The sequence below is a fragment of the Alligator mississippiensis genome, chromosome 2, assembly GCF_030867095.1.
Source record: "Alligator mississippiensis isolate rAllMis1 chromosome 2, rAllMis1, whole genome shotgun sequence".
Lineage (NCBI taxonomy): Eukaryota > Metazoa > Chordata > Crocodylia > Alligatoridae > Alligator > Alligator mississippiensis.
This window is the reverse complement of record NC_081825.1, coordinates 217,994,043-218,020,352: the sequence shown is the minus strand read 5'-3', so window position 1 is coordinate 218,020,352 and position 26,310 is coordinate 217,994,043. Positions and strand designations below refer to the sequence as shown.

The 26,310-nt window shown below is 43.3% G+C and overlaps 1 protein-coding gene across 1 annotated transcript in view; it reads right to left on the bottom strand.

Moving 5' to 3' along the window:
• The window catches only part of PDHX (pyruvate dehydrogenase complex component X), a 114,738-nt gene that overhangs the window by 15,763 nt on the left and 72,665 nt on the right, over window positions 1–26,310 (bottom strand). Inside the window, exons 7-8 of the mRNA XM_006257993.4 lie at window positions 26,107–26,254; window positions 15,510–15,568 (exon numbers count right to left, since the gene is read on the bottom strand). Of these exons, the coding sequence (XP_006258055.3) occupies window positions 15,510–15,568; window positions 26,107–26,254 (207 nt within the window). The remainder of the gene's footprint in view (window positions 1–15,509; window positions 15,569–26,106; window positions 26,255–26,310) is intronic.

The window sequence follows — 26,310 nt, the reverse complement described above, 5'->3', positions numbered from 1 at the left end:
GGTGTCCTGACCCGCCTTTCACCAGGGAGGTAACTGGCCTGGCATTTCCTGGGGGCTCCCACACTACTAGGACCCTCACCAGATCACCCCAGCAGGGTGCAGTTTTAAGTCTTACCCAGAACAAGGGGTCACCTCCTCCCCAAAGCCCCTGCCATTACCTCCTGACTCCGGCCAGAGCAGCCTCTCAGCCTGATGTTACCTCCTTCCTCCTGCTGCCTGTTTTGTGCCCTTAAAGTGGCAGGCACCAAAGATGCCATACCACAGGCCTGCTAAGTGTCACGTACTTCATGAAGTGTTAGGAAGTCTAGTCTCTAGTGTGAAGGTAAGCCATCAAAAAACAAGTACTGGGATAAATACAAGGACCAAACTCTCCTCTGACACCATGTCAGGGTCAAAGTAGGAAAGAAAAGACATTTGCTAACCTGACTTTGCACACCAAGGCTATCAGTCTCACGTAAGTCACCATAAAAAAAACCAAGAAAAAAAAGAAGCAGCTGAAAACAGACCTAAAAACAGAGGCAACCCCCACCCCAGCAATGGAAACACATGCACTTACTTAAGTGCATGTATACCTTTGATAGCAAGGGCAGATGATTATTTTGCCTGGCATCTAAGGCTAGAAGCCCTGCCCCCTAACCCCTGACCTTTGCCACCAGAAGCTCCTCCCCTTGCCCCCAGAAGCACTCTCATTGGCAAGGGGGTTGCTATCTTGGAACCAGAAAAAAACCAAATTATATTCTAAAAATCAAACGTCTGCTACAACTTACATTTATTTGATTTTAAAAAAATATTGTTATTCTGATTTACATGCGTTTGTGTAGTCTACATAGAAATGACTGCATAATAGCTTAAAATGAAGTCTTACTTTTGTATATTGTAGAGGGTGTGGGGGGTATGGGTGGGTGGGTATGGGGTGTGTGGAGGGCTGTGGGTGTGTGTGTGAGTATTTGTGTATGTGAGGTGTGGGGGAGGTGGATAGGTAAGGGTGGGTGTGTATGTTGGGTTGGGAAGCATGTGGGTGTGTGTATGGATGGATATGTGGGGTGTCCATAGAGCCCCGGTCAGCCCAGGCTCCATGCTCCTACCACCCTGCCCTGGGCCACCTGCTGGTCCTGGCCCCAGGGCACCCACCCGCCACCACTTCCCCCACCTGCTATCTGCTCCCCTCTACACTTTCATCTGCTGCTCTGGCACCACACGGTTCCTGTCTGGCTCCTGCTGCACCATACAGTCCTGCCCATGCAGCCAGGAACTGTGTGGTGCCAGAGCCAGCCTGGCCTGGCTGGTACCACATGTAGCCAGCCGGGAATTGTGGAGGTTGGGCCGGCTCCTGCTGCACCAGCAGGGAGAGGGGCAGAGTCAGCCTGGCTCCATAGAGCCCCTGGCAGCCCAGGCTCTGTGCTCCTGCCACCCTGCCCTGAGCCGCCACTGGCATAGGCCCTGCACTCCTGCCCTGCACTCCAGCCCAGCTGTCACTGTGTTCCTGCCCACTGCTGCCATTGACATTTCCCCGCCTTCTCACTGCTTCTCCCATTCTCACTGCCCAACTGCTGGCCAGCCATGCACAATTCCCAGCTGCAGGGTCCTGGACCAAAGAACACAGCAGGAGTTGACCCAGACCCTGTGGACTGGGGCAATCACTGATGGTCCTCTTCTCCCCCCTGTTTTTATCTGACTGTACTCTCAGGCAGAGGGTGGCAGGGAACAGCCCCAGGGTCGCCAGGCCAAAAGCCTTTGCTAGGCAGAGGTTTCCGGTTGGGCCTTGCTGCTGCTGCCCCTGGGTCCTGCCACCAGCTTATCCTGGGTCCTACTGCCACTGATACCTCATTAGCTTAGACAGGCAGCCACAGAGAAATAATAGTTAATTTTATAAAAAACTTTTAGGGGCCCTGCAAGCTGGATAGAATGGCCTGGTGGGCCAAATCCGGCCTGTGAGCCATATTTTGCCCACCCCTATTTTATAGGTACCTCCTTTTTCCACAAAAAGGAAGCACTACAGTCTGCTAATATGGGGCAAGACCATGATGGAAATCATGTTTGCTGACTCTATTCACACAGCACCAACCTATTCCAAACTAGATGTTACAAGCTGAACTTTAGAAATGAAAGAAGTATGTTTGACTGCATATGTTTTAAACGCAAGGCAGAAAACACTTGGAGTGAGTGGATGGTCATCTAGTAAAAGGAGTAGGCTAAGATCCAGGCTTGAGAGTCTCATGGAAACAAGTTTAAAGGTTCATAAAAACATGGAAAGAAATTTGCCAACAAAGAGTTTCATCAGAGAGGATGGTAGAAATGTTTAAGCAACAGCTTTCCAATGAGTAAACTCCAGCAAGATTAGAGTAGCTCCTTTTTTGAGTTAAAGGGATTTTGTTCCCCTCTCTCTCAAAAACACAGGTTTGGTACAATATCCTTATGCCACAGGCACTCCCCTTGTTCAGCAAAGCACATATGATCTCTTTGCTACCCTCTACCCTAGGCAACACTGTTTTAGAAGGTGCTCTGCTTTGGGTTCTCTGAGGATAAAACACCTTGAGAAACTTCAAATAATATCATGAAGCAGATAGTTCTATTTTCCATTTCCATTTTACTCCTGGAGGGGTTTTACCAAAAGAGACTGCTAAGCTTATGGTGCTTTGGTTTATTACCTTGTTTTCACAATGGAGAGCTCACAATGAAGCCCTGAAATTAAAATCTATAGAGAATATTGCAAAAAAAAAAAAAAAAACAAACGAAAAAAAAAAGAAATCTGAAAAATGGAAAGAAAAAAAAGAGAGGAGAAAATAGGAGAAAGTAAGGAGTCAATTTAGTTAACAATACTGGAAAAATGTAACAGAAAAATGAAGCTCAGGATTTTAAAGATACTTGATTTTTCTCTATACTAAAGTTGGGCATATGGACATGGGTCCTCTGGATACAGAGCTTTCCACATGAGGCTCAAGAAAACTACAGTCATTAAGATGTTTAGACAGAGTAAATGAGTTGAACAAAAGGTTAAATGAAGCGGAAATCCCAAAAGAGTAAGTTTTAATTTCTGTAACAAAAAATGTAAGGAAATACAGCATTTCCTCAGGAGGAAAATACTTGCAACAATAGGAATGCATTATTCTTTGGAATAGATGCACAGAAAATATATGCCATTAGATATTAAATTGAACTCTAGTTTGCCAAATGATACAGTAAAGGTGAACAAAGCATGAATGTGATAATAGTCTCTCAGATTATTAAGATACATATACAGAACATCAATATACACATATATACACATATATGTGCGCATACATGTACACCCTCATATGTATACCCATGCACACATATGTATATTAATATTATTGTATATACCATTGTATATATATTACATATACTATGCATATTAATATGGATATTAATAATAAAATACATGTGTACACACATAGACACACACACGATTATTAATCTACATATAGGGCATTTATGCATGTACCTTTGTCTGCTCTGACATGCTGGAAATCCAGTGCATCAGAGCAAACTCAATTAATTGAGTCTACGGAGCATGTGAGCTTATATGCCCAGCACTGAGTCGCATGCATTTAAACTAAAGCACCTCTGCCATTTTCTCAGTGCTGATTTGCATTTTCCCACTTATATAAGTGTATGTGCCACAGTGCTGGGCAATTTTAAAAGTGCCCGGTGCTGTGGCACATGCATGTGTACAACAAATGCCCACAGAGATACAATTTAATGACTAATTGATTGTTGTACCTAGGCACTGCAATAACTGCTGTTGCTTCATTACAGATGGCAAATTTTCTTTAAAGGATCCAAACAGACTTTTCATAAAAGCTCTCTGGTTAATCCGAATACATTCACAAGCAGAGGTCCAGCAATATTTTGGATCCAATTTTACTCAACTGAAGTGAGCAAATTAGGAACCAAGGCTGTCCTTGTGGCTTCACCCAGTTTGTCTGATATGGAGGGTGCTTAGAACTGTGGATGATCTCTCCTGTTGTACCAAACATGCTTAAACAAAAAGCAACAGGGCTGAATTTGTCTCTTATTCACTTCACTGAATTCAGCAGTTACTTCTGATTTGCGCTGGTAAGAGATCAGAATCAGGCTTAAAGTTTCTGACAATGAACATCTTTAACAAGGATCTGAAGCTCTTACTGTGCATGTCTACACATGCACTTTAATGCACATTAGCTTATTTGTATGTGCATAAAAGCATTACTTTAAAAATGCGCTATTTAGTTAATGCTCATTAAAATAGGCTAAGAGGCACGGGACTATTCAGTCCGAAGAAGCGAAGGCTCAGGGCTGACTCGGTGGCAACCTATCAGTATATAAGGGGCGTGTATCAGGAACTGAGAAAACGTCAGTTCACCAGGGCACCCCAAGGGAAGAAAAGGTCTAATGGTCACAAACTACTGGAAAACCATTTTAGAAGGAAAAACTTCTTTACCATTCAAGTCCCCACAGTCTGGAATACACTCCCCCCAGAAGTGGCACAAGCACCTACTCTGGATACCTTTAAGAAATGTTTGGATGCTTATCTTGCTGTGGTGATCTGACCCCAACTGACTTCCTGTCCTTTGGGCAGAGGGCTGGACCCGATGATTTTGTGAGGTCCCTCCCAGCCCCAACATCTACGAAGTGTATGAAAAAGTCTCCGTATTCCTTGAACAAGGCAGTGGCTCTATCCCCAAGACACACATACTATGGGTGTGGACAGACTTAACAAATGAACCATTCCAAAATGTCATAATTTCAAAACGGGTTCAGAACTGTGTTAAGTGCTGCAGCTCTGACCAGGGGATGGGAGCGAGCACCTGAATCCAGGAGAAATGTTCGCACCTATGCTTTGGAACTCCCAGGGGCAGCTGACCTGGGGCTGGGAGTGCTGTCACTTTTCTGCTTTCTGTTGTTTCCTGAACATGAGTTCAATAAACTCTAATAGCATGCAAGTGACTGAAGTCTGCAGTGTCCTCACCCGACTTTGGGTGGAGGTAGGGAAGTAAGAGCACTTGGAGCCACACTTTTTGGTTCCTGGGGGCTTGGGGGCATGATATGGGGCTTTAAATTAAAATAAAATGTCCTTCCCAAAAACATTTCTCCCTAGCTCAGCCACAAGCATTCTGACTAGATACAAGAATTCACTGAATGAAGCCAATGCATAAAGTCTGTATTATGGAAGAGATTAGACTGAATGATCTTAAAGGTCTCTCTGTCCTTAAAATAAAATTTATGAATTCATAAATAAAATCACCTGTAGCATATATCCAAGTCATGCACAGCTCATCCCTCAGTAGATCTTTAATAATGTGTATATATTTTATATTATATATAGGAAGAAAGTTGCACTTCAAATTTGACCTTAACTTTGAATTTTCTTGAATTACAGAGGTTTTCAGTTGCACTGTTACTTAAGGTAGATTTACATGGGAACCTGAAAATTCAGTGTCCTCACCTGCAGAGTTTAAACAGAACAAGAATGGATAAAAAATATGCAGCAGGATTTACGTACCATAATAAGCAGTAGGTTTTGGATGAGGTAAGTTTTATGCTGACTAAACCACACTTACACTAAAGGACTTGCATGGGATACAAGTCAGCAGAGAATATGGTATTCTGCCTTTATTTTCAGGTGCATGGTCTTAATCACTCTGATAGGAGATAAGAGAATAATAGGGTTAGGAGGGAGCCCAAAAGTAATCTAGTCCAGTGTTTCTCAACCTGTGGGTCACAACCCAAAAGTGGGTTGCAAGAATATTTGAAAGGATCATGAGCAAGTCCCAGAAACACATGGGAAAGAATGGGTTTCCCCTTGTAGGCTGGCAGCCTTCCAGACTGCAAGGAGCTGCTTGGGGTGATTGGAGGCAGCAGGCGCACATGGATCTGTGCATGCACATGCATGTGGCCAGTATGCAGCCAGGCAGGGTCGTGGGAGCAGCCCCAGCAGCTGGATGCAGGTAAGTGTGTGGGGAGTGGGGGTCAGAGGTCCAGGGCTTGTAGACTGTTTGGGGGGGGGGGGGGGTAGAGGGGATGGATGTGCACAGGAGGCAGGTGCCTGCCAGCACGGGGGGAAGGTGGCAGGCACCGAGGCTGTGTCAGGGCAGGGGAGACTGGGGGGGAAGGCATCTTCCCCTCCTGCAGAGGTAAGGTGAGGGTGGTCCTTCAGGGTCAGTAGGAAGCTGCTTGGCTAGGCTGGCAGCACCAGAGCCAGTGCCCATACTCACAGGGGTAGTGCACCTGGGAGACGCTGCTCATGGGGTAGGAAGGGCCATGACCAGGCTGCCTGGTGTGGTGCAGGAAGCCCAGCCCAGTGCGGGGGTGCCACAGGTCTCCCCTCCTCCTCCCTTCAGCCTCTGCTGGGGCCAGACTTGCTCTGCTGCCACCTGCATTAGCTGGAGCTGCTGCAGCCACCACGCTCCAGGCTGAGTGGGACAGGGCACTGCAAGTTGGGAGAGGCACCAACATGACCCAGTGGGGTAGGGGGGCAGGGGACTGTGGCTTGGGAGCAAGGGCACCAGCAAGGCCAGGGGGCTATGGGTGGGGAGTGAGGGCACCAGCAGGACCAGGGATCTGTGTCTTGGCTGTGAGGGGCATGGCCATGGGGCTATGGGTTGAGACTGGCCATTGATGTTCACAAATGGGTCCTGGTACAAAAAAGGTTGAGAAGCACTGAGTTAGTCCAACCCCTGTACAAATGCAGCACATGTTTATCCTAAATTATTTGTAAGTCTTTTCTGAAAAATCTCCAAAGATTATTATTTCATAACTTCTCTGAGCAGCTTGTTCCATTGTCCACAGGCATTCATGGTCCATCATGGAGAAAGTGAAGTAGTTTGGGGAAGTACTTACAGGCCCAAAGAAGCATTTAATCTAAACTCAACAATGTATGAAAGGAGCACACTGAAAGCCATATAAATGTGATTAAGTTCCATCATGGAAATTAGGCAGTGGCATGTATTTATTGTTCTATGATGATGCCTGCAGGGACAGCTACTATTCCTTTCTACCCCTGAAGCCTTACTTCTGACCTAACATTTCAATTTGTATCTAAACTTACCCCACTTAAGCTACCAGAGAAGCAACAATAAACCACAAAGCCTTATGTCAGTCATCCCAAGTCCTATCAAGTTATTATCTACCTGTCAACCTTCAGATCTCTAATATACTAGAACATATATAAAAATGATGCAAAGTACCCTTCTTTGGCTGTTACATGAACTACAGGGAGGTGCTAAAGTACAACGTACAGGTGCAAACCTAGACAAGTATTTATGTCTCCAATAAGAAGGGAGGGGTTTTTTAAATGCAACTTCTGTAAGAACCAAGGCGTACTGAAGCCATCAATATGTACTATGCAGAGTTTAATATTTCTCTAGTCCCTAAAAGGAATGGAATTGTTTCAGTCAATGCAATGCAATATATATTTACTGGACAGGTCTAAAGTAAGTGAATGTTTAAAAATATAGTAGTGGATGTTTGTTTCAAGTAAAAATAACCCTCAGTTATCCAAACTTAAGTCAGAAAACTTTCAGCCTAAAAAAAACCCCCAAAAAACAGTACTGTTCTAATGAGGCATTATAATGTAATCATCCCACTGGCAGGTTGATAATGTTCTGTTTGTTAAAGGGGAAGGTCCAACTATAAGAAAAGACTTAAAGGACTTGGAATCCTAAGAGCTGTGAAGATTAAGCATGTTAAAAGAAGCTGGGTTCATCAAAGGCAGGTCCTGCCTGACCAACCTGATTGCTTTTTATGACCAAGTAACTAAATCCTTGGATGATGGTGTCGCCGTGGACGTAGTCTTTCTAGACTTTAAGAAGGCCTTTGACACTGTCTCTCACCCCATCCTCATCAATAAATTAAGTGACTGTGGCATTGATGCCTACACAGTTGGATGGGTAAAAGATTGGCTGATGGGGTGCACCCAGAGAGTAGTGGTGGACGGGTTGTACTCAACCTGGCGAGATGTGAGCAGTGGGGTACCCCAGGGCTTGGTCCTCGGGCCCGCGCTGTTTTACATCTTCATCAGCGACTTGGACAAGGGGGTAGAAAGCATGCTGTCCAAGTTTGCTGATGACACTAAGATGTGGAGTGAGGCGGACACACTTGAAGGGAGAGAGAGGCTGCAAATAGATTTAGACCAACTACAAAAGTGGGCAGATGAGAATAGGATGGGGTTCAACGTAGACAAAAGCAGGGTGCTGCATCTTGGGAGAAGGAATCCACAGCATACATACAGGCTGGGGAGTTCCCCTCTTGAAAGCACAGAGGAGGGATGTGGCCAGCCTGGAGAGGGTTCAGAGGACAGCCACCCGCTTAGTGAGAGGGCAGGACAGGCCCTATGAGGAGAGACTGAGGGACCTGAACCTGTTCAGCCTCAGCAAGAAAAGGCTGAGGGGGGACCTGGTGGCTGCCTACAAACTCATCAGGGGAGATCAACAGCAAATAGGTGGAGCCCTTTTCTTCCCAGCACCACAAGGAATAATGGTAATAAGCTGATGGAGAATTGGCCCTTTTCTTCCCAGCATGACGAGGAATAATAGTAATAAGCTGATGGAGAATAGGTTTAGGTTAGAGATCAGAAGGCAATATTTTACAGATAGGGTGGCCAAAATCTGGAACCAACTTCCTAGGGAAGTGGTCCTCGCCCCTACCTTGGGCAAATTCAAGAGGAGGTTGGATGATCACCTGTCTGGGGTCTTGTGAACCCAGCAGTCATTCCTGCCTGTGGCAGGGGGTCAGGCTACATGATCTGTTCAGGTCCCTCCTGACCCTAGCTACTACGAAACTACTAAGTGATGCAGGCAGTTTCCTAGGTGCTAGTTTATTGGCCGCATAAACTCTTACATCAATTTCTGTGAACTCATTTATGTTGCCCTGGCATTTCCTTTAGTGGGGAAAAAGCACTAAAAAGAGACCCAGGCCTCATCTATATTTACCATACTCTGTCACAAAAAGTTCTGTAGCTCATATCACATAATTTGTTTCTTTGGGAGGAGGGTAGAGCAAGCAACTTGATTCAGGATATGAGAAAACACTGCCCACTTCCCTCCACACCCAGCTCCCTTAGCCCCTCGCCCCAAAAAGCAAAGCAATATAAAACTAAAACCTATTTGGATATCCAATATTCAGATCCACACTCCTGTCACCCTGGCAGAGGATGCAGATTACTCTGGCACCCTGATGCAGATTACCCTGGCAGAGGGTAATCTGCATCAGGGGAGAATATACAAAAAAGTCTTAAATTACTTTTTTGTGTATATGCAAACCAAAAGTTTTTGGACAGAATGTCTTAATTTTTAGCCATAAACAAACATATTTATCAATCAGTTTTTGGTTTTGTTCTTTTTTGTGTGCATTTTCCCATTAATCCAAGTAAAACTGGCTATTTTTCCATCAAAGTTGAGTTTTTGAATTCTGTTTCTAATTAACCATAGTCTTACATCCTCAGCATTTATCAAAAAAGATTTGGAGTGGGGTAGGGAGGAAGTAGCATTTGAACCAGCTGAATGTATTTCTGAAATATATTTGGTTATTTACTGAACATCAATAAAGCCAAATTTGAGCTTTTAGCATAGCAGTAAAGTAAAACTGGGAACAGTGTCAAGATTAGTAAACTTTCATGTACATACATGGAAATGTAGGTATGCTAAAAGTAAATGCATCCATATTTGTGAGTTTTAATTCATAAATATTTTCTAGTTATGTTTCATCAGAAGTTAAATAATAGGCCAATTAATAACTAAGTTATAACTGATGATACACTGAACTAAAAATGTTCTTTATCCTCATGTGACAACAGACCTTCAGTGGATTTTCTTTAATACATAGATGAAATGCCACTGCTGACTTTCTAACACCTAACAGTATAGCAGTAATATAGTCCTTTACTTCAGAAGCCAAATTCTGGATTAACAATGGCAGCCAACAAAAAAGACTAAAGAAACTTTAATCATGAATACATTTTTTGAATCAGCAACAGAAAGTCACATGGACTGAACTGATTGTTGCATATTATTCTATAATAAATGCAGAAAGCTCCTTTAAACAACAGAAATGAACGTGTAGAAACCCTATACCATAAATTTAAACACACTGGAAATTCAAACAGCAAGAGCCTACCTGCTACAGCAGGGGTGGACAAAATACAGCCCATGGGCCATTACCGGCCCAACAACCGATTGGATCTGGCCTGCAGGGGGCACTACACAACGGGCCAACCCAGTGCAGCCCATGCTGCGCTCCAGCCTGTTCCTGCCACTGCAGCCTGGGTCAGCATGTACAACTTACCAGCAGGGCTGCTCCCAGGGCAGCTACAACCACCTAGGTACTGCTCGGCTCCCCTCGTCTCCAGCAACAGCTCCTCCTCCTGCTGTGCCGCTCCGGGAGGGGAGAAAGCTTCAGCCAGGCAACTCCTGTTTCATCATATGGTGCTCCGACTCCAGCTCCCGGCTGCCTTCCACCCACTTGGCTGCCTGCACCAGGTGGGTGGAGTGGGTGGAAGGCAGCTGGGAGTTGGAGTCCCATGCACTGGGGCAGGAACCGCCTATCTGACGCTTCCTCCCTGCCCAGAGCAGTGCAGCAGGAGCAAGAGGAGGAGCTGCCACTGAAGACAAAGGGAGCCGAGCAGCCCCTTGAAGCTATGTACACTGGCTAGGGCTGGGACAACGGGCATAGGCTACCCCAGGTGAGGTTTGGCCCCATGCGAAGCACCGCAGAGGCACCCGTGGACTGTACTGCCTGGGTGAACTTGGCTGCACATGCCCCATGCCACCTCCTTCCTCCCCTCACTCCCAGCTGGCTACTGTGACCCAACATCCAGGCAGCACCCCCTCACACATGCACAACACCTCCGTACACCCCTGATTCCACACACATGCCCTCCCCCCCCCCCCCAACACACTTCTCCAAAGGAATCTCATGAGGTTCAATAAGGAAAAGTGCAAAGTCCTACACTTATGATAGAGCAATTGCCTACACTCGTACAGCATGGGGATTGACTGGCTAGGCAGCAGCCCTACAGAAAATGACCTGGGGTTTACAGTAGACAATAAGCTGAATAAGAGCCAACAGTGTGCTCTTGTTGCCAAGAAGGCCAAAGGCATACTGAGCTGCATTGGTAGGTATGTTGCCAGCAGATCAAGGGAAATGATTATTCTCCTCTATTCAGCACTGTTGAGGCCACATCTGGAGTGCTGTGTTCAGTTTTGGGCCCCCCACTACAAAAAGGATGCGGACAAATTGGAGAGAGTCCAGCTGAGGGCAATGAAAATGGTGAGGGGGTTGGGGCACATGACTTATGAGGAGAGGCTGAGGAACCTGGGTTTATTTAGTTTGGAGAAGAGAAGACTGAGAGGACATTTGACAGCAGCCTTCAACTACTTGGCAAATTCCAATCAACAACAATGGGAGAATGTCCTGTCATCAGCACCTGCGAAGAGACACTTGGATTCACTACCGGGAAACATCAAGACTGGTTTGATGAGAATGACTGAGATCTCCAAGAGTTGACTGACCACAAGCCTTTTGTGCTTGGCAGAATATCGACTCCAAGCAAAAGAAACTAAATCATGAACAAGCTGAGGAACAAGTCCAAAGGAGGACTTACGTTATGAAGAACAGATGGTGGGAAGACAAAGCAAAGTAGATTTAACATCTTGATGACATCCATGATATGGACAGGTTTTTTTAGTGCCACCAAAGTGATCTATGCTCCAAGTATTCAGGTTCCAACCCCCTCGAGACCTAAGGATGAAGGAGACCTGATCAAAGAAAGGGAAACCATCAATACCTGCTGGAAGGAGTATTTTGAAGACCTCAATCAAGACTGTTGGTGACGAGAGCATTCTCAAGTCTATCCTGAAACACCCAGTTAGAGACTGCCTTGGAATCCCTCCAACCCTTGACCAGGTGAGGAAAGTCATCAAGCAGATGAAGAATGACAGTGCATCTTGAGCAAATGGAATCCCTGACAAAATCATTAAGCAGGGGAAGAAGAGCTTACATCATAGGTCCATGCCCTCATCTTAGGGATCTGGAACGATGAGGAAATCCCAAACAACCTAAGGGATACCATGATCATGACAATCTTCAAGAAAGGAGACTGGTCCAACTGTGGAAATTACAGAGGGATTGCCTTGCGGTCGACCACAGGAAAGATGATTGTCAGAATGCTCCTGAACCATCTCCTTCCACTTGGTGAAGAGCTCCTCTCAGAATCTGTGTTGGTAAACAATTATGTTTTCATCCAACAGCAGTGCTGCCTAAACATTACAGCATAAAGGTAATGAGTAGGGCTGTGCGAAATGGAAGCGTTTCATTTCAACCAGCATTTCGACAGAACAGTGTTTTGTTTCAACTTCTGTTTCGAGTCGAAATGGCTGTTCCGTTTCGTTCTATCGAAATGTTTTGCTGTTTTGACCCTGTTTCGACATTTTGTCCATAGGATATAATGGGGAAGGTCAAAACAGGCTATAACTTTGTCATTTCTGGCCAGATCGGGATGAAACTTCGAGGAATGGTAGCCCCTTCAGAGGGCATGATGTGTGCCAAGTTTCAAGAAGATAGGTGGAGGGGGTTCAGAGAAACTGTACCCCAAAATCTTGAGAGCAAAACTCAGTCTCACGTATGTGTTAAGCCACAGCGGGGTCAAAACTGTAGGGATGCTAGCCCCTGCTGAGGCCACAAAGCCTGCTAAGTTTCAAGGAGGTAGGTGCTGAGGGGTCGGAGAAACTGCACCCCAAAATCCTGAAAGAAAAACTTGTGTCACGTGTATGTGTTAAGACACAGTGGGGTCAAAACTGCAGGCTTGCTAGCCCCTGCTAAGAGCATGAAGCCTGCCAAGTTTCAAGAATATTGGTGCAGGGGTTTGGGGGAACTGCACCCCAAATTCTTGAAAGCAAAGCTCATGTCACGTGCATGTGTTAAGCCACAGTGGGGTCAAAACCACAGGGGTGGTAGCCCCTGGTGAGGCCACATAGCCTGCCAAATTTCAAGGTGATAGGTGCAGGGATTTGGGGGGAACTGCACCTCAAACTGATGACAGGCAAAACTCATGACACAGATGACCCTGTGCGTGTTAAGTCGCAGCAGGCTGAAAACTGCAGGGGTGGTGGCCCCTGCTCAGGCCACAAAGCCTACCAAGTTTCAAGGAGATAAGTGCAGGGGTTTGAGGGAAACCGCACCTCAAACTGCGGACAAGCAAAACTCATGACATGGGTGCTTGTGCAACTGTGTCTGTCTTGGGGCACTGGAGACCGGGGGGGGGGGGGGGGGGGGGGACGGGACGGGGGACAGACGACACACACTACTGCAGGCCTGGCTGCTAAGCTACTGTGTTACCAGTTAATCATGATTCACTCAGGGACCAGCTCAATACACAGTACCTAGCTACTACATAATGACTTAACGAGCACAGATTAACACCTACAAAACCACAGACAGACTAAGGAGAGGAAATAATCAATACAGACAATCAACTTCCCCAAGACAGACACAGTCAGTTGCACAAGCACCCATGTCATGAGTTTTGCCTGTCAGCAGCTAGGGGTGCAGGGCCCCAGAACCCCCTGCACTGATCTCCTTGACAGCTGGTAGGCTTCGTAGCCGCAGCAGGGGCTACCATCCCTGCAGCTTTCACCCTGCTGCGCCTTAACACACACTGTCACCTATGTCGTGAGTTTTGCTTGTCCGCAGCTTGAGGTGCAGTTCCCCCAAAACCCTGCACCTATCTCCTTGAAACTTGGCAGGCTTTGTGGCCTCAGCAGGGGCTAGCACGCCTGCAGATTTTACCCTGCTGTGGCTTAACACACACACGTGACATGAGTTTTGCTTTCAGAATTTTGGGGTGCACTTTCTCTGAAACCTCTGCACCTATCTCCTTGAAATGTGGCAGGCTCTGTGGCCTCAGTAGGGGCTACCATTCCTGTAGTGTTGACCCTGCTATGGCTTAACACATACACATGACACAAGTCTGGCTCTCAAGATTTTGGGGTGCAGTTTCTCTGAACCTCCTAAACCTATCTTCTTGAAACTTGGCACGCTTTAGGCCCTCAGAAGGAGCTATAATTTCTGCACATTTTATCCAAATCTGGCCAGAAATGACAAAGTTATAGGCTGTTTTGACCTTCCCCCTTATAGCCTATGGGCAAAACATTGAAACAGTGTCGAAATGGCTAAACGTTTCGACTTGCCTTGTTTAGTTTCAAGGCTGTTTCAACCATATCTGTTTCATTTCAATTTTGCTGTTTTGACCTTGAAACAGGTCAAAACAGCGTTGAAACAAAATTGGTGGAAAAATCTCTCACAGCCCTCATAATGAGAGATGTCAGCTATACAATTTATGCCATGTTTTATATTTGTTTATGCAGCAAGTTAGTTAATTTTTAATGCTGGCTTCAATGTACAAAAGCAACAAGAAACTCTTATATTCTGATTAATGATGGTCAGCTTAGTCTACCAATAAAATGACCGCCATCATATGAGGGTCAGTCAAAAACCAAAAGGAACGCATGGTAAAGTATGTTTAGGATAGGCCCATGGGTATTGGTAATTGTGTCACACTTCTATGTAGTCCCACTGTTAATCTATGAACATAAGCCAAAATTACAATAAGGTTTATTCCACTTAGAAAGAAGATATGGGCTACTCCTATAGCTAAGTTTGCATATCAAACATATGCAAACCTTTGCACATCACTGGCCTTTGGTCTCCTCAAGGAAGACTTGGAAAGAGGTTTGAAAAGGTAAAAAGTACTTAAAGCAAGATTTAAAGGATCTAAAGGGATGAGGAAGGACCTCAGATGCAAGGTTCTTTATGTTCTCCATTGTTAATCAAGATGTATGTGAGCATTGCTGTAGAGGTATAGTACTTTCTTCAACAGCATTCCTCAACACTGCTTCAAAAGGCTGAATAAGGGTTCTTGTTTGCATGCAGCAGTAGTAGTCTAAATTCACAGTGAACACCTTGGTTAGAAGTCTTTTACAAGGACACCATAAATGTCCCAAAAACATCAAAAGGATTTTAGATCATTCATCCCTTCTGCAACCAAAAACAGATTACAGAATGCAATTGTTCCCTGGTGTAATTAAGACTTGTAACTGCCACTGTTATAACTGTGCTGAGACATGTCACTCAACAATCACTGTCTTCATGGAACTGACATTCAAACAGGCAGTACTACATATGGATTATATTGCTAGTTATATTTCCTGAATTATAGGGTAAGATGTCCTATTATTTTTTTCTAACTCTCTATCTCTTCATGCTCCTGGCAGAACTACTGCTCACAGCATTACCAAGTAGATAAATTCTCTCTGATTAGACAGTGGAGAGAGTGGTAGGTGTGTTCTGTGTTATCTGAACAAAGTTTACAACATTAACATTCAGCTACAAAATAAAGCACCAGACTATAGCCAAGCTGTATTCCTGTACATGCAAACTTCAAATATTCTCTCAGAAAGCCTTCTTTTCTTCCCCTCCTCTGCCATATGTTATTTATTTATCAATGATTTACTTACTTTGAGGGTAACTGCTGTGGCCTTAATAATAAAGTCATTTACTGATACTTTAATGTCATCTGCAAAAAGAAAAACATAGAAAAGACAGATATTATGAATGATGGTTATCAGTATAGCTACATAAATTAACCATGCACTATGTACAGAGAATATTCTTGCATTTCAGTCAATCCATCTTTGCCTAATAGCCTCAGGATGTTTGTAAATTCATATTACTGCATAATATTAAGTAACTAAGGATTATTCATTTTCATAGTCTACATGTAAAACAAACATACAATGCATAAACTCTAGACACAAAGCATAGGGCTTTTATTCTCAAAAACCAAACAAACAAACAACTCAATTCGGGGAAAAAAAACACATTAGCCCCAAAAAGAACAAAGGTGAAAAATGGTAACTGTGACTAAACAGACAAATACAGCATGGAACCTGATTTCTGCTTTATTCAGTGTACAATCGATATACCACAAGAACAACTATTCTTGCAGGACTTTGATCATGAGGGCAGAACTCTCATGTGAACACATGAAGCTGTAAAGTTAGAGATTCATGAGTGGGATTTTCAAGGGAATTTTAAAGATTCTGAAGTCAGCGGGATCTGCATATGCTTAGGCTCACAGCCATGAACTCTAAACTAAAATCCTAAACCCTGGTGCCTGAAGCCAAACCACAATTTCATCAAACTGACTGATCACATTAACGCATTTGGACCCATCAGCTGTTATGACACGGTGTTGTTGACATGAAGGTTTCAGCATCTTCAACAATGGGTGGATGTTCTTGGGACTGCTATCGAGGGATGGGATCCATTTGACGAGAATGGGGAAGAGCATCTTTGGGCGTTGACTGTCCAACCTAATAAGGAGGGCTTTAAACTAGGTTCCATGGGGAATAGCGATCAAAACCTTCCACCAACAGAGCACATAATCCAGAGGGGAAAGGACTTGAAGAAGCAATTCAACTCTAGGAGAGGACCAGCGAGTGACAGGACAGCACGAAGTGGCACAAAAGCGAAGTGAGGAAGTCAAAATGCAAAATACGTCTGATGCATGTATACAAATGCATGAAGTATGTGGAATAAACAAAATGAGCTGGAAGCTGCAGCCTATGAAAAGAACTATGATGACTGGCATCACCGAGAGCTGGTGGGACAGCTCTTATGACTAGAACACATCAACATTGAGGGTTACTCTCCCTTTCAGAAAGACAGGGTTGGGAGAAAGGGTGGTGGTATTGCCTTGTATGTCAAAAACAAATGCTTGTTCCCTGATTCAGGAGGAGGATGCTTTTGGGTGAAGATGAAAGGTGAAAGATTCAGCACAGATATTGTAGTGGGGATTTATTATAGACCACCTAATCAGGAAGGGGTGGTGGATGAGGCACGCTTCAAGCAAGAGACAAGCCTAGCCAAAAACTATATGATGGTACTAATGGGAGATTTCAATTTTCTGGACATCTGCTGGAATAAAAATGCAGCCAAACATAAAATGTCAAGCTGGTTCCTAACTTGTGTGGAAGACAACTTTCTGTTCCAGAAAGTGAAAGATACAACTAGGGGATCATCTATCTTGGACCTTGTCCTGACCAACAGGGAAGAACTGGTGGAGCATGTAAAGGTGGTGGGTAGCTTGGGAAGAAGCAATCATGGTATTACAGCATTCCAGATCCTGACACAGGAAAACCATGAGGTCATCAAAATTAGGATACTAGATTTCAAAAAGGCAGATTTCATCTGACTCAAGGAGTTAATATGCATGGTGTCTTGAGAGGATAGACTGAAGCATAATGGTACTCAGGAGGGCTGGGAGCTTCTAAGGGCAAAGGAAACACAAAAAGAATGGCAAGAGACCAATCTGGCTGCACAAGGAGCTTCTAAAAAGCCTCTAGTGCAAAAGAAAAAACCTACAGGCAATGAAAGAATGGGCAGGTCACCAAGGAAACGTACCAGGAAATAGCAAGAACCTGAAGGGACAAAACAATGAAGGCAGAGATAAAGAATGAGATGAACCTGGCAAAGGAGGTTACGGACAACAAAAAGAGGTTCTCTATAAGTATACTGGCCAGAAAAGAAGGACGGAGGAAAGTGGGTCCTTAGTTGACAAGGCAGGGGAAACTCCAAACCTAAGATGCAAAAAGGCAGAGCTACTCAACATCTACTTTGCCTGTCTTCACAAAAAAAAAAGATGCAGCCAGACACCTAATAAGGATTATCTGGATAAGGAAGAGGGCAGATATAAATAGATGGTCAGAGTGGATCTGAATGAATTCAGATCAGCAAGGCCAGATGACCTTCATCCCAGGATCCTGAAACAACTGGCAGAGGAGATCTCAGAGTCCTTGGCAATGATATTCATGAAATTGTAAGAGACAGGCCAGGTACCACCAGACTGGAAAAGGGCCAACATAGTGCCCCTCTTTAAAAAAAGGCAAGGAGTACCCAAAGAACTACAGACCAGTTAGGATTACCTCAATACCTGGGAAGTTACTGGAGTATATCCTAAGGACAGCCATTTGCAAGAATCTGGAGGAGGAAAGGCTAATCACAAGCAGCCAGCATGGATTTATGAAAAACAAATTGCGTCAAATGAACCTGATCTCCTTCTTTGGCAAAGTTAACTACTTTGGGTGGATGAAGAGAACACTTTGGATGTAGTGCATCCGGACTTTACTAAGGCTTTTGACAAGGTCCTGCATGACCTTCTCATAAACAAATTGGAGAAATGTGAGCTAGCTAAAACTACAAAATGGATAGATAACTGGCTCAACAGCTGCAAGCAAGAGGCAATTATTAGGGCTGTCAATTAATCACCATTAATATGCATGATTAACACAAGAAACAATTAGCGTATTAAATTTTTTAACACATTAATCGCATACATGGTTTTGTATGCACTATCTGCCCTCATCTGCAGCACTGTGTGCAGTTGTGGGCTCCACATTTTTAAAAGGATCTGGAGAAGTTAAAAAGGGTTCAGAGGTAGGCAACAAAGATGATAAAGGACTTGGAAGGCAAGTCATATGAGGAGAGGCTGAAGGAGCTAGGCATGTTCAGTTTGCAGAAAAGGTGCTTAAGAGGGAACATGATAGCAGTCTTCAAATATCTGAAGGGCTGCCAAAAAGAAGGGGAAAAGCATCTTTTCTCTCTTGCTGCAGAGAGGAAGATATGGCTGGAAGTTGCAGCAAAGTAAGTTTAAATTGGATATCCAGAAAAAACTTTATGGTTAAAACAGGAAGGCAATGGAATAAACTGCAGAGGCAAGTTGTGGATGCACCATCACTGGAGGTGTTCAAGAAGAGGTTAGACAGCCAGTGGTCAGGGTTGATGTAGGTGTAGCTATGAATATGTTCTACTATGCGAATTTCCCATGCTTCTGGGGTTTCTTGGTCACTCCTGCCCTCCCCACCCTTTTTCTTTTAGGCATGTCAAGGTGTTTTTAAGCCTCCCCTCAGGGAGGAATTTTATGCCATGGTCAGACTAGTATGAACTGTGTGTGTGGGGTCTGGGGGTTGCCTTCCTCTGTTGTGAACATTACCTGGGACCTCTTGAGCATATCCTGACAATATTTCATAATAGCAGGACATTGGCTACTGTGGTTCTCCTGCTTTGCCTGTGGCAGGTTAGGGCATTAGGTCTATGTTGTGTCAGGGTTGACTGTAGTCTTATGAAGAGTTTAGATTATGGCTTGTATGGGATAGTTTGGATAGGATGGAGCTGCCCCAGGCTGGGGGTTAGACTAGATCAGTGATTCCCAAGCTTTTTTTTACCATGGCCCAGAAGGAGCGGGGTAGGGCACACAGAGACAGCTGCCTCCCTCCCGGGACTCCCCCACTGTGCAGCTTTAAACTCAGAAGCTCAGCTGTGACCCCGGAAGCCACTTGCCTGAGTGGGCAGATGGGGCTCCACGTGAAGGGCTCGTGCCATGACCCACATGGCCTGGGGGTTGGGAACCTCTGGATTAGATGACCCCTGGAGGTCTCTTCCAGCCCTGCTTCTCTATGAATCTATAATTCTATGACTGGATGTTAAAGGAAGAAAAAAATGGCAAGGTATAGTATATAGGCTGGGTTAAGTTAATGAACAATTTGTGTTTTTGACAGGTAAGGCATCAGCAAAAGAGCTCCCCAAACCTATCACTTTTGTATAGTAAATTCATTATTTAGCTGTTCCTGGGCTGTGAAGAAGATTGAATTACTGCATGATAAGAATATATTTCTTGCTCAAGCACACATATGGTATATAGGAGGTGGTTATGTGATACCCTCAGATGGCAATAAGGAATAGAAAAGTAACTGAATTAAGAGAACATGTGATACTATCCCTCTGGCTGGCACAGTAAGAAAGGCTGCATTCTTTGCTTTTGACATCATAATCAAAGCACATAACATGGTTCATACTGACTTGTTATAACGGGATGATGATTTATGGGCATAATAGTGACTGCTGGACAAATGCATTGAAGGGGAAAAGAGACTATGTTTAAATGAGGAAAAAGCATCAATCAATCAGAACTTTCAGGCCTTACATAATGTTGATATAATGTCAAAATATTAGGAAGATTTACAAATACAGCCCCTTCTCCCTCCCCCCCCCAAAAAAAAACAAAACAAACAACCCAGGTATTTTGTTGTACTTAAGTACAGTTAAAATGTTGTTGTGGCCATGATAATCCAGGCAAGGGCTTTTTTGTGGTATCTTTTAATGAACCAGGCATTTTAATACATTTACTTAACATTTATAGATCATTTTAACCTTAAAAATACCAAAGTACTCTGCAGCCTATCACATGTACTGTGTACTTCATACATTATCTCCAGGATGCAACCCAGGATGTGTTTAGCAAGGTGTAGGGAAGCAGCACTCCACAGTAGTTTATAATAATAATGAAAGATAACTTGGCATCCAACTGATTTATAAGAATTTAGCATACTATGGTAAGATTTAAGAAAGGATTTTCACAAAGTACAAAAACCAGTTAGGAACCTGCTTTTAATCAGTCAAATGGAGTTAAGTATGTAACTAGCTTACTGTCTGCATTATTGATAAAATTAGCAAATGAAGTTTAGTCAGCGTTTTAAGTAAAAGTTTTGGGGAGTCAAAACAAAACAGGGTATAGCACAAAGGAGTTTTGATAATTTTTATAAAACCATGTACACAGAGCATATGTACAGGTTAGGTATCAGCTCATATGAGGTATAACATAATTTCTTAATTTCCCATAAAGAAATCTACTGCAGGGACAACAAAAATACTGTAAATTTCATTGTTCCTTTTATGTTCCTTGATTCATAAACTGGAAGAATTGCAAGGATTATCTTGAATTCAACTATGAATCAGAAACATCTCATTCTGCAATGTCCCTAGCAGCCTTTCACTTTAAAGCTTACTGAGGTAAAGATATCTGTAAAGAATAAAATCGGCTTAACAGCAAAGCAAACAATATTTCTTGATACTCGAATCAGCTGTTTAAACTATTTTAAAAACAAACCAAAGCAAATATTAGTGATTTAGCCTGACATCACACAGTAACCTTACAAAGCCCAACTTTTTCAAGTGTGAACATGATAAAGGTATTTGGGTCATATCCAAATACCTGTTTTGTCCACTTAACCAATATGTAGTATTTATTATGACCACAGAGTCTACCCATAAAAGATCCAGAAGAGTAACTGCAATAATAGCATAGATGTCATAGACATTAAATAAGCTGCACTGGCAGAACTAGCCTGAATGGTACACGGTCTGCTCCATTCCTGGTCCTTATCAGATGCATTGGTGTCACTTTCTCTTAGTACCAAGAAATAGCAAAAATACACTTCACCTAAATACGTTGTTACTTCTGCTATCTTTTGTCAGGACCACGGTCATTGCATGGATGTATAACAAATCATAATTATATTTATAAACATATATATATATATATATGTTTGTTTTACTCTAGGGAATGCTGAATTATCTTGTTAGTGGGAGACCAGTTCACATCACTTCTTAGAAGCTATCATCCCGTACCACCCAAAACACAAGTTAATAACGATTCATATTTCAGAACAAAATTTAATATTCAGTCAAGAATATTTTGGGTCCTTCCCCACCCACACTCACTTCATATAAATTATAGGAATCCCCAGATGCATACAAATGAGTTGCTAGAGAAAGATTTAAGAAAGACTATTCAAATACAAGCAAATCATTATAGAAAGACACGAGAGTTTTACAGTAGAAATAGAATCTATTCCATTTCTTATGACCTACTAAAATTTGAAATCTATTTAATAAATGACTTTGAATGATAGCTTCTAAAATATCATCCAAGATAAAGGTAGTTAGAAAACTACTCTATATAAATCATCATTATAAAAGCAGTCAATTATTACTTCACTGCGAACAGGATATTAGCCAGGGATATTTTCAATCAGGAAAATAAATATTTCCCTTATACTTTAGTAAAGCTAAAGTAGTTTGAGCTGCTAATCAACGCACAGGATTAAGATATCATAATGCCTTTATTTTGCCTACCAGGTCTATGAGATCTATGCCTTAGTTCTGCATCCATAAATGGGAGAACAGCTCATTTACAGGGTACAGCATAAGGAATGGAAATTTTTATGGAGTGCTTTCAAAATGTGAACCATCTACAAGCACTATGCAATTTCAAACTCAGAAGCCACCAAACTGGGAAAAATCCAGAGTAAATTATTGAGCGTTAGCACTCCCTTAGACTAAACAGCATGAGGGGATTGGAACCATGTATGCATGCATGCAAATTTATATATAAGGAAAAAAAAATTGTAGGGTCATCTCTCTTAGGAGAAAGACAAAATACTATGCAAATACCCAACTATGAATTCTAAATTCTTTGTTCCAATTTTAGAGTTGACCTCAATCAAATAACCTTGAAAAATCCTCATCCAAAAAGGCATCAACAAATGAGCTGCCACGTGCAAAGAAGCATAACCAGGACGTAGATGGTTCTTTTTGCTGTAGGTGTGTGACAATATCAAAGCTGCTTAGCTTTGTGGCAAAGGGCAAGCATTCAGTAAGTCAGAATCCTTTTACTATCGTGAACTGGCATTTGGATGATGCCACTGGTATAAAATATTTTTAGCAGGGAAGTGTTATACTTTGAATTGGAATAGATGCCATGTGTAATAAAAACTATACTTTTCATTTTACACACAAATCTCTATGCAGCTGCACAAAAATTACTGTATATGCAGACTGGATTGCTAGGCTCCCTTTCCCCAAAGACAAGAAAATTGCTCATTCAGGCTGATGTTGGCATTGCTATATTGAAAACTTAAAAATGGGAGTGTGAAAGCTTCTGACAACCTGGGTTTTAGGTCTCCAGAAACTATAATTCCATCTTTAAAAACACAACAAAAAGTAAAACAAGAAAAACCTCAGGCTGACTAGAAAAAAAGAGAAACGTCAAGGAGAAAGAAGTGAAAAGATAAAGAAAAAAAACACTTACTGAAACATGGAAAACTGTAAAGCTGGTCAAACCACGAGCTAATTCAATTGTTAATAATTTAACTGACAATTCAACAAATGTTGAATGTGACTGACCAACCAGAACTCTTAGAACAACATATATTTTTTTCTTGGAGTCCAACAGATTTGCAGAAGAAAGCTTAACATTCATTAATTATCCTGTCTGCAACAATGTATTTAATAAGAGGGTAATGTTGTCAGAAGTATCTTAGTAACTTAGAAGTCTAACTCTCAATGGAAATTAGATTCCTAAATCACCTAGGTTATGATAAATTATGTACGTATTCAATAGTTTATACTTATTACTAATACACTGTTTTAAATTATTTTAACATGGCATTTATGTATGATACACAGCTGTATATATACAAGCTAAACTATACTCTAAGGACATTAAGATTGTTAAGTTCACCACACAATTATTAAGGAAAGGCCAAATGCAAGGCTGCCCGTGAAGCCTTTTGCTTCCTTCTAGATCTGTGTTATGATATTATGATCCAACCTTTATTCATTTGGTCTAATATTTTTTTTCAGAATCCTGAAGTTATTCTGTGTACAAGACTGACTGAGTTCCGGGAATGGGTCAGGGCTGCATAGTGAAGTTAACTGTTTTCTGCTGGATCCCATGCATTGATGTTGCAGAAACTGGAAGATGGGAAGTAACCACAGCACGGAACTGTGGGAAGTGAGGGTCTCGTGATCTAGGTAGTTGAAGACAACCCTGTTCTGAATACCCCATTTTTCGTCAGAGTGACGCTGAGAAAAATTAGTTAAACCAAACTTTCTTGGGGGGCCACTACCCCCTGCATGTGCCTCTGTCTGGATGCCCAACTTGATGCTCTGTATTTGTTTTGTGGAAGTGCTTGGCACTCAGTTGCACTTTCATTCAATGACAGCTGTATTCTAAACAAATAAAGTGCCATAACATTCTCAGTTTTCCAAGAAAAGGCAATAGGTTGAGACAGAACTGGAAAAACAAACAGCATATGCAGTTCTTCCTGAAAACAAATTGAAGGACTGCATGCTAAGAATATTAGGACTTTGAGAACCTGGGATGAAAAATGTTATATGCTATATACCAGGGGCAGGCAATTATTTTGGCTGGAGGGCTGCTTAACAAGTTTTGGTGAGCTGTTGAGGGCTGCAAGGATGGCCCCACCCCTTGACAAGCACCCTGCTCCTGGTCACCATCTTGGGACTGGAAGCCCTTCCCCCTAACCTTTGCCACCAGAAGTCTCTCCCCTTGCCCCCAGAAGTCCCTCCTTTTGGGAAGGGGGTTTGCCATCTCTGGAACTGGAAAAAAACCAAATTATATACTAAAAATCAAACATCCACAATAACATTTTTTAATTTTATTTTTACAAATTTTTTGTCCTGATGTGTGAGTTTGCATTGTGTACATAGAGATGATTGCATAATTGCTCAGAATGAATCTTACTCCTGTATATTGCGGGGGGTGTGGAAAGGTATGGGGGGGGGCGTATGGGTGTGTGTGTGTATGGTGTTTGTGGGGGACTGTAGGTGTGTGTGTGGATGTGGGGTGTGGGGGGGTATGTGTGGATGTGGGTGATTGTGGGGGTTGTGGGGATATGTGGGTGGGTGGGTGGGTATGGAGTTTGCAGGGAGCTGTCGGTTGTGTGGAGGGGAAGGGTGGCTGGGGGGTGTGTGCATGTAGCAGTGAGCGAGGCTCCCCCCAGAGGCATATGGGTGTGTGTGTTGGGGGTGTGAGGTTTGAGGGGGAGGGTGTGGGTTGGTGCAGTGTTTGTAGGGTGTGTGATTGTGAGGGTGTTGAGTTTGTGTGGGAGGGTTTGAGGGTATAGTGGGGTGTGCATGGGAGCCCTGTGCGTGTCCCCTGAGCTTGTCAGCCTCCGCCCTACAACAGCCCAGAGCCTGTGCACTCTGCATTGCCTCCCCACCATCACCAACAGCACACAGTCCCTGCCCACCCCATGCCTGCTTTACACTGCCTGGCCATGGCACATCCTGCCGACCCCTGGGCATGCAGTGGGGCTGGTGCAGCCCCTTCTGGCTGTCGTTGCTGCTGGCTCCAGCTATGTGGTACCAGCAGGGACCTGCAGCCTCGACCAGGCACGCCCTGCGCCTGCTCCGGACTCGCCTGTCCCAGGTGAGCAGTGGCAGCACTGGGGAGAAACTGCTGCTCAGCATGGGGGAAAAGCAGTCCCTCCCCCTTGCTGCTGCTGGACAGTTCTTGATGCAGGCACCCAGAGCCCATGCTGTGCCAGGCTGCCCCGCATCACCACCACCACTGAATCGTAGTCCTGAATCTTCTTTTGAAGTTAAGCACCTAAGCCTTTTTTTCAAAGAACTGAAGAGTGTTTGGTTCTGTTTTTCAAAACACAGTGGGGCAGAGTGCTGTAGCCCCATTTTATTTAGTAGCTTAGGGGTTAAAAACATACCTAGTTTATATTCTAAACATGTGATTTACTCTTTAGGGGATTAATCAGAAAAAATGCATGAAGTCTGAAGATATACACAAGAACTTGTATACTCAGCCACCCTATGTTAAAATAGCAGTTGCCTCAACATCCTCTCGCTAGTTGGTGAATTAACGTCTCTGTCTTCCAATCTCCTGCTGAACTGTCTGAATCCAGTAACCACAAGGAATGACATAGTTTGTATCTGACGTACTAGATGCTGAAGCAGGTGGTAATTTTTGCTTAGCTGTTCCCAGTGTAGTGACAGACATGTCAGAAGTGTCAAAAATGTCTGCACTGCTCTAATACAGCAGATGATGCGTGAAGTACAATTAAGGACTGGAGAGGGCACAAGTATCTGCTGATGCATTTTGCAGTTACAGTCTCTTTCAGTCTGGTCTGCATACGGCAAAGCCAGTGCCAGTAAATATTTGTTAGCAAGGTGAATATCAGGATAATAAAGTTATCCTGATTATGAAGGCCCTGGAGATGTGCTGCTATTATTTCATAAAGGAGAATCAAATTGCCTCCATATTTATAGTATGGATGTAGTCAGAAGATATAATTTTAGAATTAAAAGACTTTTTTTTCTGAAAAGGCTTGACTAAATGAGTTCCTTGTTCTGTCATAAAATAATAATAAAATAATAATAAAAATAACTTTCACTAACCTTCGGCCAATTCTTTCCTTAATTTCAAGATAGCATCAAGTTCACAGTCCGCAGTAGCATATGCATGAGGTACAGTAGTTTTAGATTCTGTTAATCTTTTGGCAATAACTCTTCGGATGTTGCTTGCAGGGACTTCTGTGAAGGTACCCTGAAAGAAAGTAATATTTTCCATACTACATATGAGGAGAAAATTCTGGCAGCACC